General features: G+C 39.8%; 1 protein-coding gene across 1 annotated transcript in view; it reads right to left on the bottom strand.

Moving 5' to 3' along the window:
- Positions 1-5781: 5781 nt before the first annotated feature.
- LOC142971151 (nck-associated protein 5-like) overlaps positions 5782-13195 on the bottom strand; it is a 37416-nt gene continuing 30002 nt past the window's right edge. Inside the window, exons 10-12 of the mRNA XM_076111790.1 lie at positions 12456-12531; positions 7146-7532; positions 5782-5906 (exon numbers count right to left, since the gene is read on the bottom strand). Of these exons, the coding sequence (XP_075967905.1) occupies positions 5782-5906; positions 7146-7532; positions 12456-12531 (588 nt within the window). The remainder of the gene's footprint in view (positions 5907-7145; positions 7533-12455; positions 12532-13195) is intronic.

The raw sequence follows: 13195 nt of genomic DNA, 5'->3' as shown, positions 1-13195 counted from the left end.
ACCACGCTCATGTGTGTCACAGGTGGAAACACTCCTAGTTCTGTCTAATTAAGACGACATAGCCTATCTGATTTGTTTAATCGGTACAATCCGTACGTAAAAATACTCCGTTACATAACCCCCTTTAAGACTGTAACTTATGTATTTGTACACATTAAACATTTTGCTTAGTGAGCTTTACAGGTGCTCGTAAGCAATTTTTCTTTTTTTAAACCTTTATACAGAGCTAGGCAGGCTGTTACCCCCACCTCAAGTCTGTATGCTAAACTGAGTTAACTAAACTAAGCATCTCCTGGCTCCTATGAGAGTGGCATCAATCTTCTCAATTAACTCTCGGCAGAAAGTTATGAAGCATGTTTTTTCAAATGTGGAACTATTCCTTTGATGTTATGGAAAGATCGTGATCGTGGACAGATGATAAAAAAGAAACTAACACTGCCAGTGTTGTAAGGAAATTCTTATTCACACACTTCAACTGTATTTCCTTTACCTTGTCCTTCACTAAACCTCACACCAATTACTGCAACACATGGATGTCGATTTTAGAATAAGCCTTCTTCATTTTTGTTTGCTTTTTCATTTTTAGTTTTCATCTGACAACACTGTTTGGCAGCTCAGCAGGAGTTTGCTTCCAGTTTGAGAAATTCTGGTCCAGTGCACATGACATGTTGGTTGGTATTCTGCAAATTGTTTGCTTTGCATTTAATGGAAAAAAAAGAACTCTTGTTGTCACAGAGTTGGAAAAGTAAGTTGGACCCAGTGCTCTGTAGCGCTTCCATCTTTCATACAGGCAAGCGGAGAGATTGGGCTGGAATCTGGGAGTGGAGGAAACGGTCTCCCCTGTTTGCATAAAAATCACACCTGTTGCTTCTTTTAGCCACATGAATTCACTCAAATACAACAAACCAAAAGGCAGAATCCATAATGTATAAGTATTGAAATAGTTTATTTTTTTCTTTCTTTCTTTTACATAAAACAAAGAATATCAGTAATATACAATTCTCAATCCGCACTGCTAAGGTGACTGTCACACGAGAACATCACTGTTATTATTGGGTTCTGAAAAAAAACAAACATTTAGAGGGAGAATAACTGTAATAGTGAGTAACAATATGTGCAATAAATGGTAAATTACACTCATCAGTGCTGAGTGCAAATGCAGGGCATTAGAGTAAATGTTAGAAAAATACAATACTCTTGTGAGAGTGAGACTCTTCATTATGTGAGCCATTTTAAAAACACAGACACCATGCTCCATCGACCCGTATCAGTACAGCCAATCCGTTCCCTGATCCATTAACACCTCGTCTCACCTATGTACGCTACATATTTCAGTCATTAAACCTGTGTGATGCTATTGGCATGAACTCCCCTTTAAGTTTACAATTATTACCTTCAACATATACATGTAGCAAGTGAGTAAAGATTTAAAGAGGTAAATACAGTTAAATGACATGACTAATGACATTGTGCAACGGTACAGTGCTCCATGGTTCTACATCACGTGAAAGTGTAAACTGTGTCTAGGGTTTCAAAACAATATGGCTATAGTCACCATGACAAGTCTGATATGTAGATTCAGTTGCATTCATTTTCTGTATATGATTAGCTCAGAGCAGTGTTTGGCAATATGCATTTTGGCAAACATTTACACAGGAAGGGCAGGGAGCCGACAAAGGTGTGAGGGGGGAAACATCGCAAAGCAGCTAAAAGTCGGGATGCATTCAAAACACCAAAAACGTTACTATAAAGGACACAGCATACAAAATAGAGAAACTGGTGAGGTATTATACAGTTAAATGTCCAGACAAAAACTGACAAGAGGAAAATATTGAGTTCAGGTAATATCCTTAAACCATTACAGAACAATGAAATCTGGTGTGTTCACTCAACCCAGTCGCCAGAAAATATGTTGTCATTGTACATTTCTGCAAATGTTTATGCAAATGTTTCTGAAACAATTTCATACCAGTCTTGTATGACACTTGCAGAAACACTCAATGGAACGTGATTAACATTGTGAAACAATTGGTTAGGTTGAGGCAATAAAATTACTTGGTTAAGGGTAGAAAAAAAGTTAATGGTTTGTTAACATAATAACGTAACAATACAAAAACATTACGTAATATGCGTAAAGTCAATGTCTACTTTTGGTTTCACACGGTTCATGAACAGAAATCTGTGTTTGTTTGACCCATCCACCACACCTCCCACCTCCCCTGTAATGCTCATTGTACTTTTTTTGTTTTTGTACCACGTTATCTTTCAATAATGGTCGCTGGATAAACTACATCACTTGCTCTGCGTATCGCTCTTTGAACTACACACTTGCTCCGAGCGAATGCAAAACGTATCCAAAACGTATTCAACGTATCCGTGGTTTGCACAAACGTACAATGCCTTTTCCTAGGGACTGGGCTGGTTCACTGGCTGCAATGAAATGGTTGCACATTTTAAAGTTGAGGTTTACTTATTAAATCCACAGCATCTATCAGAGACAATAAATGGTATTTTCCCTGAGCTAGCACAACAATGTCCACAATGTGCCTACTAGGTGCTAAGGTTACATGCAAAACTCACTGCTTTGTCTTGATGTCATAACTGTGGAAATATGTAAAAAATACAGAACGCAGTACACACGTGAAGAGTTTCATGACAAGATGCAATGTGCACTGTTTTCAAAACGTGACAGTTATTTAAAGTAATTTCAAGCGTGATAGTCAGACCCACGATGGAGGATATTCAAAATAGACCTTTGCTTACGTAATGACAATATGTAATGTGTGTAATATGTCATAAAAACTGAGCAGTGCATATCAAGTGTCCCTCATCAGTATTTTTTACCTCTTGCGATGAAACTCGTCATATAATGGATATCAGATTCATACGATGCATTTCTGTGGTTAGAATAAGTGCGAGGGTGGTTGCATGCAAGTTGATATTAACATTGTGACAATAAAAAAAAAAAGTTTCCAACAAGATAGTGCACACTTTAAAGAATCACATTACTAAGTCAGGTATAGAGCTCATGAATGGCAATCAGTAGTAAGTGCTGTACATAAAATGTCTGCAGGATGGAAGTCATAATTTGTGATCTTGAGTTTATAAGTTTCCATCTGAAAATAAATTACTGACATATTTATTGAAGCTTAGATATTTATAAGATCTTAAGCAGAATTTGATCTTCACATAAACATTTATTAAAATGTTCATACATTGCTGGAGAATGCAAATAAATGTCTAAACAATCCATGCTCAGCAGGATTTTAGTGGAGGCCTTTAATTTGCATCATTAATCTCCAAAAGTGGCCACAGCTGGTGCCATAATGGAGGTCTGGTGGTGATTTGGTGGTTTGAACCTGCATTAACCAATTTTTCTTTCTTTCTTTTTTAAATAAAATGGAATCAAATGATACTTTTTAGCTTCTTTTGGCTCATTGTATTGGTTGTGCAGGCGCACAGTCAGATAAACCCACTGTGCGCTAACTGCGCGCACCAAATGAGAAAGCTACCGAGTGGCTTGTTCATGTAGTGAAACAGCTTGCAAGACCCAAAACTATTTCTAAAGAGTTGGCGGAGACCAAAAAAGGGATAAAAGGAGTATGTGTTGTACTTTGAATATAAGATTCGTAAAGTGGCCAGAACCAATCAGATAGGACGTTGCTTTTTGTCTGCTGGATATTAAAATAGGCTCTTGCAAACTATGTTAGCTATGTCAGTCATTGTGTTAAGCATTTGCTCTGTGCACTAGTGGCTACATTTTAAGTTTTAAAAAAGCAGGTTAGGAAATTTGCTGTAATGTGTTTCGATGTTTAGATTATGGAACTATAAACAGTGTGTCCGCAAAGTACTAACAGTCCTATGTATACTGCTTTGTTAGAACATTTCAATCAGAAACAACTCAGTTAGAGCAGTTAGTTTAGCTAGCTAACGAGCATGGTTATGTCGTCTCAATGTAAACTCGCAGCTGCAGGCCACGTATGTTAGCTTAAACTGGACCCACTGTTCAGGCGTTAGCTTGTGTGCAACTGTGTTCATGAGATGATTACAAGTAGCCCTGAAAGAGCTACAGTAGCTAACCGCACATCACCAAAATAAAAAAGCCGGCCACGTGCATGTTTTTGTCAAAATTATTACTTCTCAGGGTGGAAAAAAAAAAAAGGTAAAGGAAAATAACTATGTCTGTTTACCTCTAGTCCTGTGAGACAGCAGAGCTGTACATTTAGAATTTCAACCAGCTGCTCCCAGCTGATGCCAATGAGCTGCAAACCTCCAAAATGGCTGCCAGAAGGTTGATTACTACACCTGAAAGGCTACTCAGTATCTCCACACTGCACTAAAACCTAGGGGGAAGCCTGCAATGCCAAGCTCAGTTGTTGTCCAGCTCTGAGTGTTTCATCCTGACACAGGCACGCCGTATCCAAACGGTGGGACTTAGGGATCCTCCATGTGTGTTCGAGTGATAAATCCAACTGATTGATTGATTCCTTGCTTCGGGATGGCTGAGTAACTCTGAAATGGAAGATGTAGAGCAGAGTGAGATCCTGCAGCACGATGCCATGCATGCGAACAGCATGCAAAACAAAACATCTGCCATATAAAGAAAAGTAACATCATTTTATAAATTGTTTTGTATAATGCAATATTTATTTGTTTATTTCCCCGGAAATGGTTAAATCACATACTGCAATACAAATCCTCTGTGTGTGCTGAGAACCTGCACATACAGAGCCAATTTTATTCAAAAGAAAGTCAGAAACTCTTTCCGCTGACTGCAGAGCACCTCAAATTACAGTTTATGGTGATTTCAAGAGTATTGTGTTGTTGGAAGTTAATTTAACATGTACCGCAGCTGCAGTTTTCCTGCATGCACTGTGGTTAAATGCAAATAGAAACAGACAACTTGTGATTTGATTGCAGTGGGCAGGGATGATATTTGTAAGAAACCTACTGCCCTGCATGTTGATGCGAAGTTGCATCATTTTCCCCACATAAATCAGTTGCTTAAGTTCAACTGGCACCTGATCGGATTTCTGGATTGTTACTGTGGGAAAACTGTGTGTTATAACCTTGTACAGAAAATGAGTATTTCTGTAAATGAAACGGATTTAATAAAATCATTACACCCAACACAGAATCATTATGGGCATTTTGTTTGTGTGTCAGACAGCACCTGTGCAACATCAAACCTGTGGCTGGTTAACCCAAAGGTATATCGTACGTTCTTATCTTATATTTACCACACACACACACACACACACACACACACACACACACACACACACACACACACACACACACACACACACACACACACACACACACACACACACACACACACACACACACACACACACACACACACACGTCGGAAATATCAGCATAAATGTACTGTAGTGAAATGCAAATGATGTTTGTGAAACTTGTCAGTCATGTGTTTATTTGTTACCATTAAGCTTACTTTCTGCTCTGTGGGGATGAAAATTAGTTTTTACAGGAAAGTGTAGCATTTTAAATGCACTTTTGAGGCAAACTGTACAGTTTCTACGACATGAAGAGAAATTGTTGCACTTCACTTCATCTTTGTAGCTACACGCCACAGTGACTTGACTTTGACGCTCAGAAGTAATAACCTAAAAATCGTCTCTAGTTTTTTAGTATCCTATCATGAAGGAACTTCTCAGTGTAACACTGGATAAAATATTTAGAGAATAAAAACGGACACTGGAAAAATGATACGTGGACACAGCATATAACAGGTTTTCGGCCTGAAGTTATCACTTAAATAAACCTGTTCCATCGTCTCTTACAGTTGGCAAGCTGAAGTCTTGTCTGCTCTTTCTGTTGGCTTGGAGTGGCTCGTGTTTTCGATTTGATATAGGTCAACTTCTTTGGTTCCATCCCACCTGGAAAAAAAGCACAGAATGAAACTCATTTCAGAGGTTTTCACAGCAGTCAGACTTTAGTCTCTCTCCTGTCAAGCAAAGGACTCAAATGTGAAGTTAGGAGAACAGGCTGACATCTGACATCTTCAAAGAGAGCAAGATTATCATTCTGAATTCAAAGTGGCAGGAGATTTGAGTGAGGTCTAAAGCATCGTGAAAGATGACAACATTGTAATTCTGACCTGAAAGTGACAGCCACCTCTCCAAACTGAAACAATGTGCAAATGAAGCTTGAGTCTAGTTCGTCAAATATGGGGTGACAGCTTAGGTGGCCTAAATCAAACTGTTAAAAGTAGTCACTGTGCGTCAGAAGAAATGACTGACATATAAAGTTGGGCTGTCAGTTGGGCTGTAGGGTTAGCAATCTGCACTAAGAAACAAGTGAAACATGACTTTAATTAGCTAGCTAGCTAGAGCAACTTTAATAAAACCTGCAAGCGACAGTTGCCATTTCAGCCTGCACAATTGATGGTCGTCGGCTAGAAATGAGAAGCCTGCTTTTGTCTACCTCTGTCTGAAATCAGGTTTTTAAAATTTACTACAAATTGCGAGTCATACATTTGCCACAGAAATCATGATAAACTGCATGCCATGCAAGAATGGAACGCTGGACAGGCTTATAGCAACAGTAACTAACTTTCCAGGCTGTAACATTACAAAAAAAAAAACTTTTCTTTTTTCTTTTACTGCTGCAACGTGACTTGTGATAAACGTAAGGAAGATTGAAATGAGAACAGATTGCCAATCACTTTCAAATAATAAAGTCAATCAAGCGAGACACAGCTGCTTTAACTGAGCACCAGCTCATTAAGTGTCTGTGTTCCCCATTCCCATCATAGTCCTTTTGAAACTGTGCTGATGAAAATATATAGCGTGTGTGTGTGTGGTGGAGAACAACATCTTCTTAACATGCTCCTCACAATGGATAAATGAATAATGAATTACACGAGCAGAACCTTCATTGGGTATTTCCTTTTTGAACGAGAGTGACAGATGTCAGAAATTTGCAGCCTGTTATATAGCTTATACAGAACAATTTGTTATATAAAAAAAAATTGCATTTAAGATTACATTTTTCTTTCTATGAGATGAGTTCAGGAGTTTAGTGGAAGAGAAAGGAGAAAACCCTACGAGCGTCATCTTCACTTCAGCAGCCCACACACTGTGCTTCTTGCAGAAACTTCTGTGGCTTTACTGTACCTGGTGGTGGTCTGGGCAGCCTGCTCTGGGTATCACACACACTGGCAGAGGTCACAATGGGTTCAGATTGGGGTTGGATGGGCTGGAGGAAGGCCACAGTGGGGAAAGGCACTGACTGGATATGGGTCATAGAGGAGTCGGAGAGGGAGTTTGGCACCCTTGCATGGCTGCAGTCCTTAAAGCTGGAGGGTATTCTCCACCGGGGTAATGGGGAAAGAGACATGTCCTCGCTGGAGGAACCGGGGACACTGGGTGGACTGAGGGACGGTTCTGGGGTTGATGAGGATTTGGGGAGGAGGTGCAGGATGGAGGCGAAGAAGGAACAGGATTCAGGAAGGGGGATGGTCCCAATTCCACTGTCCAACGTTCGCATCTTGCAGCCGGAGCCTGCGGCACAAGGAGAACAGTCGAAGTGGCTCAGGGTCGTGGGAAAGACAAGGAGAACAACAGGAAGGAAACAACAGGGTAACCATGGTTGAAGTGGCGCTAAAGAAACTGTAAAATGTATATACACTAACATAATAATTGACTGTCTAGTGTCTCGAAGGACAGTCTGTCTGGGGTAAGTTGTTCCATGTGGATCATAAACTGTTTGTCATTCATGGATAACAACCCAGTCAACACAAAAAATGTTGGCGTTGTATGTTTCTGCCACCCACGGTATACATTGAACGTCGACGTTTCTGAACGAAAAAAACAAGTCATAAACGTGTTTCATATCAACCTCCTATCACGCTTGCAGCAACACACAATTACACGTAGTCGCTCAATATACTACACGACTTGCTCAGATCGAATTCAAAAACATTGACATTCAACGCATCAGTGGTTTGAAGAAACGTACAATGCAAACCATTTTTGACTGGGCTGTGGATAAGCTGCTAGAAATGATAACTGATGATTTGAATCAGTTGAAAAACGTTCACTATCAAATGAGAGCAGCTTTACCAATCAATATTAATTTACCTTTCTGCATAAGCTTGTTTCCCTGATGCCTCCTTGTTGTTCCTGCAACATTATCTTGACTGTTTGAGCTCTAAGGAGCAGATTCTAGTGTTGTGTTTTTGATCATTTCAAAGCAGACATGCAACAGATGGTTGGTCTGTTTTTTTTCTTTCTACTCATGCTTGCCGATAGTTTCCTCTTAAAAGCAAAGTTGAAAAATGGTGGTTCAGTACATATAATTACACACTAGTGTAAAGATTTTGCTGATCACACCCTACATGTAGCCCCACCACAGAGGACGACTCGGCCAATACAAATGAAGCCCACTTAAACCACTGCTGCTTTGTATTACAGATGTTTAATGGGTGTGCGAATACTAGCATGCATTGATCACACTGTGAATGTGAAAAGCACGGAATGGCATATGACATGAAACTTAAATACAACCCCATAAGTGTGTATTTTGTTTGCAACATATCAAACATAACTGCCAAACACACAGTTATGTTGTATGTGATGTTTCTCAGCTTTGAGATTAAAGATGCAGAATTTGCATTGTTCAATCAAAAGTCTGACATTGTGTCTCCAGAATTACACATTATAACAGTTGTTGGATCAGAGAATCGTCTATCTTGCAAAACAAATGTCAAAAAGATATCCTCCAGCTGTTGTCATGCAGGCTCATGTTATATGTACCCTGTGGCAGGAACCTGCAGGCAATCTCACACTGGAGCAAAGGCAACAGCTGCTCCCCCTTTATTAATTAAGACTTTACACCCCTCTTCTGGGATACAAGCTCATTCCCCCCCCCTTTTTTCTCATTCCGTGTTTAAGCTAGAGTGCTCAAATGAATAGAGTTTTTCAAATTTGTCACCCAAGGGAAATAGTATAGGATCAGTTTTATGTATAGTACTTTTCCGTTAAAATAAACGACATACTCGCATCATATTACAAATGAGTTGCAAATGTCAACGTAAGCAGCAATAAAAAACATCTTAGCACCTCGGAATAGCTTAATTTAGAGCATGAGTGACGGACACATTGTAGCAATGTCACTAACATCCATTGCAGTTATATGACAATTGCTGCTTTTCATGTATCACATTTGTTTTGCTTTAAGTGTCTGTCAGTGAAGCAGCGCTTGAGATGGAAATGGTCATTTATACCCTGTTGTGAACAAGAACAATTAATTGAATTGAGAAGACACTGAACAGAGACACTATTGATTAGTTTGGTCTTTAGTTGGAAGTTAACAAGAACCACTGTGACACATTCTTCCCTGGAAAGGCAGAATCACAGAGGCTGAGAAATGATTGTTTTCAACAAGCCTTTCGCATGTACGGTGAGGTTGTTATCCTCCTCACATCACATCCCCTCTCTGTTATGCCAAGCTCAATCAATAACTGCTCCATGTCACAAAGCAACACTGCAGTAATAATCTTCAGATTTATTCTTTGGCCAGTGTGTTGATTGACAGCTGAATCGACAGAACCCTAACCCTAACCTCTGTTGTCTGGATAAAGATTTTTACAGTTAGCATTTAAACATTTGCAGGTACATTATTTGTAGTTCAAAGTGCCGACTAGCTAATCAGCGGTCTAGCCTGGAAACTGGGTAAAGTCACAAAAAAAGGGAAAGGTGCAAACCAGGAGCAAACACGAGGACCAAACGCTGGAGCACGGAGCAGACACGAGGGAGACACAATGCTGGAACAGACAGGGGAACGAACAAGGACGATCTGACAACCAGAACGGGGAAAGCAGGGGAGTATATATGTGTGGGGTGATGAGAAGATTGAAGGCAGCTGTGTGGACTGGGCAGGTGAGTAGGATGAGTGTAATCAGGGGAAACATACACACACACACACACACACACACAGAAACACAGGAACACAGGGGGCAAAGCCTAAAACGTGACAGTGTCATTCCCCAGTGTCACTCCCCATCCCCAACTTTAAAATAAGAGAGAAGAAGAAGAAGTCTAATTCGATGAGAAATAACAAAAACAGTCTCAGATGTACAAATGTGGCACCTCAGTATAAACTACAGACCTTGTGACTAATGTTGTTTTTCGTTTGACTCGCATTATTTTGAAGCATCAAGTTAAAAAACTATTCTGTCAACTCTTCATGAGGCCCGACAAGTTCATGCCAAGCTTGGATGGTTTAATTCAGCTCACAGCTGAAGGCAAACTTAATTCACTCAGCAGTGGCTTGGGTGAGCGTGCTTAACTGGTTCAGTACTGAAATTTTAATGAGGTGATTAAACCCTGAGGGCAGGCAGTCGCCCGAATCAAATACGCTTGATATTTGCAGCGTCTTGCCCATGGTGTCACTCTGGCCACTGAAATTCCAGCAGGGTCTGTCAGCGTCCTCTACCTGAGCGATGTGGAGAGTTTTATCTGCAGCTATTTTTAACCTAGTAAGTGACCACAATGAAATAACGACCAAATTAAGTTTTACTTGTTGTCTAGTTTCAGTCTCCTCTCTCATTGTTGGCTAGGTTGCGACCTTAAGTTAAATAGTAAGCGGAAAATAACTCATGTGTGTTGGTCAGTGTGAGCGAGAGAGATCGCATTTGAGCAGCAAATTGACCGAAGCAAAATGGACCTGAAGTGTTTTGACATACGTGTTTGGGATACTTGCCCATGAATCCATTTTCAATAAGAGACCCGTTTGAACCACACCCAGGGGTTATTAGAACTGATTCGAAAGAGACCCAAAGACAGTCGATCCCGATCTGAAAAGACCTGATAATTAAATCCAAAATGTGGTTGAACCAAGCAGACCCAAGCTGGGAGAAAACACCAATACATGCAGCAGCAATACATGTCCTTTTTATCTGAACTTCACATTTCACACCGTCTCATCATTGCCCTTTATGCCTCCTGACATGTAGGGCAGCAAAACCGTCTGCCCCCCCAAAAACATTCTTCTTGACATGTGATGATCATGCCACGCCATTATCTGGTCATTAGATAATTTGTGAATTGGACATATTCAAATTACCCTTCTCAAGAAAACATATATCTCCTTCCAACCTCTCTGAGCAATGAATTTCACTATTTCACAATGTTTAACCAAGACTAGCACGTAATCCACAAAACCAGTCCCAAAATGTAGACATTCTGATTGAGTGTGTCTATGAAGCAGACAGAGCAGGATAGTTGTTGGACCGTGGTTGGGGCTCGTCGATGCTACGCTATGATGGGCTAGTCTTGCTTGAGGGGTGGGACTTAGCGAAGGGTCAAGACAATACAATGGGACCTTACATAACCCATTCGCCTAAAAAGTATTTTTGGGCTAACATGTTAGAGAAGAAGCCATTGCACATTCCTAATTAATACACATGTACGTATTAGAAAAGAAAAAAGATGAAAAAATTTAGCCGTTGAGCTAAACAAACTATTATGTGCGTTACAAGTAGCTTTCCATACAGCCTAGGGTTGGCTGGGATTTGGTGACCTGTGGAGTCGGTTGCTTATTACCAAACACCTGCTGTAATTATGTACTAGATAAATTAGTGTAACAGGAAGCGTCGGTCTCGGGGCTATCATTAAATACGCTCTTTCCGAGTGATAAAATGTATTCTAAAGCTGAACCTGTCAAACTGCTCAAAATCTGTAACAGCACCACCATTTATCCACTTGCGACACGTAGCCCAACTTAATTAATTGGTCAAAAATGTGGAAACTAGGACTGGAGTTTCCAAGTGCAGCGCTGTACAAAGGATAATCCCATCCTCAATCCACCTCAACATCATCATCATCATATGACAACACAGCTCTACAAGAGGTCAGTGCTGGAACTGTCCAGTCGAACTTCCTACATCACTGTGGCCGGAACAAAAACGCCATGAAGGAGCTTGGATCACCATATGGATGAGTAGGTTCATCCCAATTGGGTGAGCCTGTGCATGCAAATTTTTAGTGCATGGATCTGTGAAGATGAGTGGTCAAGGACATATACAATGTCCCCATTAAAGGGCAAACTCTGAGTGAAATACAATCGTGGTGAAATGGTTCCTGTTTGCCTTGATTCAAACTGCCACCCAAAACAAAAAACAAATGCAGAAATAGAACAAATAAAATTAACAGAAATATGGAGGAAAAAGCACACACTGACAAAATTGAGCATTTTGCATGTTTGCTTGACTGTTTGTAGCATATTCATCATGTTTATGACTTACACATATCTTTCATATTTGGTCTTCACTTCTGTCTGCAAACTGTAAAATGGTAAGCACAGATAACACCTTAATGCTAGCATGCTGAAATTGCTCAAAGAGCAAATTGGGGAATTACTCATTGCAGTGACCGTAAGGAATTCTGGAGAGTCCTACAAAACAGTGATTAGAAAAGTCTGACCTATTACAGCATCCTGGTTGGGGCTCTTCACTGTGGATCCATTTTCACCATCAGCTCTCAGGTTCACCATCTGCATCTATGTGTTTTTGTAGAAAGTCAAAAGAGAAGTTACCTACGTGTTCTTCCATACTTCTGCATGTACAGTGTCACCCAACCTTGACTGTGTCAGAGTCCTAACGTGACAAATGAAAGAATTTGCTCCATATTCTGTTAGCATTTTTAGCTCTACCCTTATTTTCCTCTATTGACTGATAAGTGGCACTGCATATCGTAAGTTTCACAGGTTTTGAACTTCAAACAATAATCACATATTCAAACTACGATATAGTATGTCGGCTTGATACTAAAACTTAATGTGTTCACTTGTTGAAATATTAATACATTCTTTGGATGAATAAATGGACTCCAATGGTAACATTGTGATTAATTTAAAAGGTCACAAGATAGGATTTGGTAATTCAGGCTGAAATGATGAAACTGTGTGTAAGAGTGGTTGAGAATTAAAAAAAAAAAATGGAGGGACAGTTGGTGGAATCAGCCTGAAGTAATTCTCACTTGTAAAGATGGTCATGTAGTGGCTTTCTGTTTTCATTTGATCCCACTTTATTTTTTATACTAATTATAAGTATATTTCTTATACATTTGTTGTTTTTGTTCATATTGTACTTTCTGGTGCAATTACAGTAATGTCATATTACTAAAACAAACATACTTTTACATAAAACAGGTTTTGGGGACAC

The sequence above is a fragment of the Anarhichas minor genome, unplaced genomic scaffold, assembly GCF_050575085.1.
Source record: "Anarhichas minor isolate MPS153535 unplaced genomic scaffold, ASM5057508v1 ptg000004l, whole genome shotgun sequence".
NCBI lineage: Eukaryota > Metazoa > Chordata > Actinopteri > Perciformes > Anarhichadidae > Anarhichas > Anarhichas minor.
The sequence above is the reverse complement of the archived record's forward strand: the minus strand, read 5'-3'. Positions and strand labels throughout refer to the sequence as shown.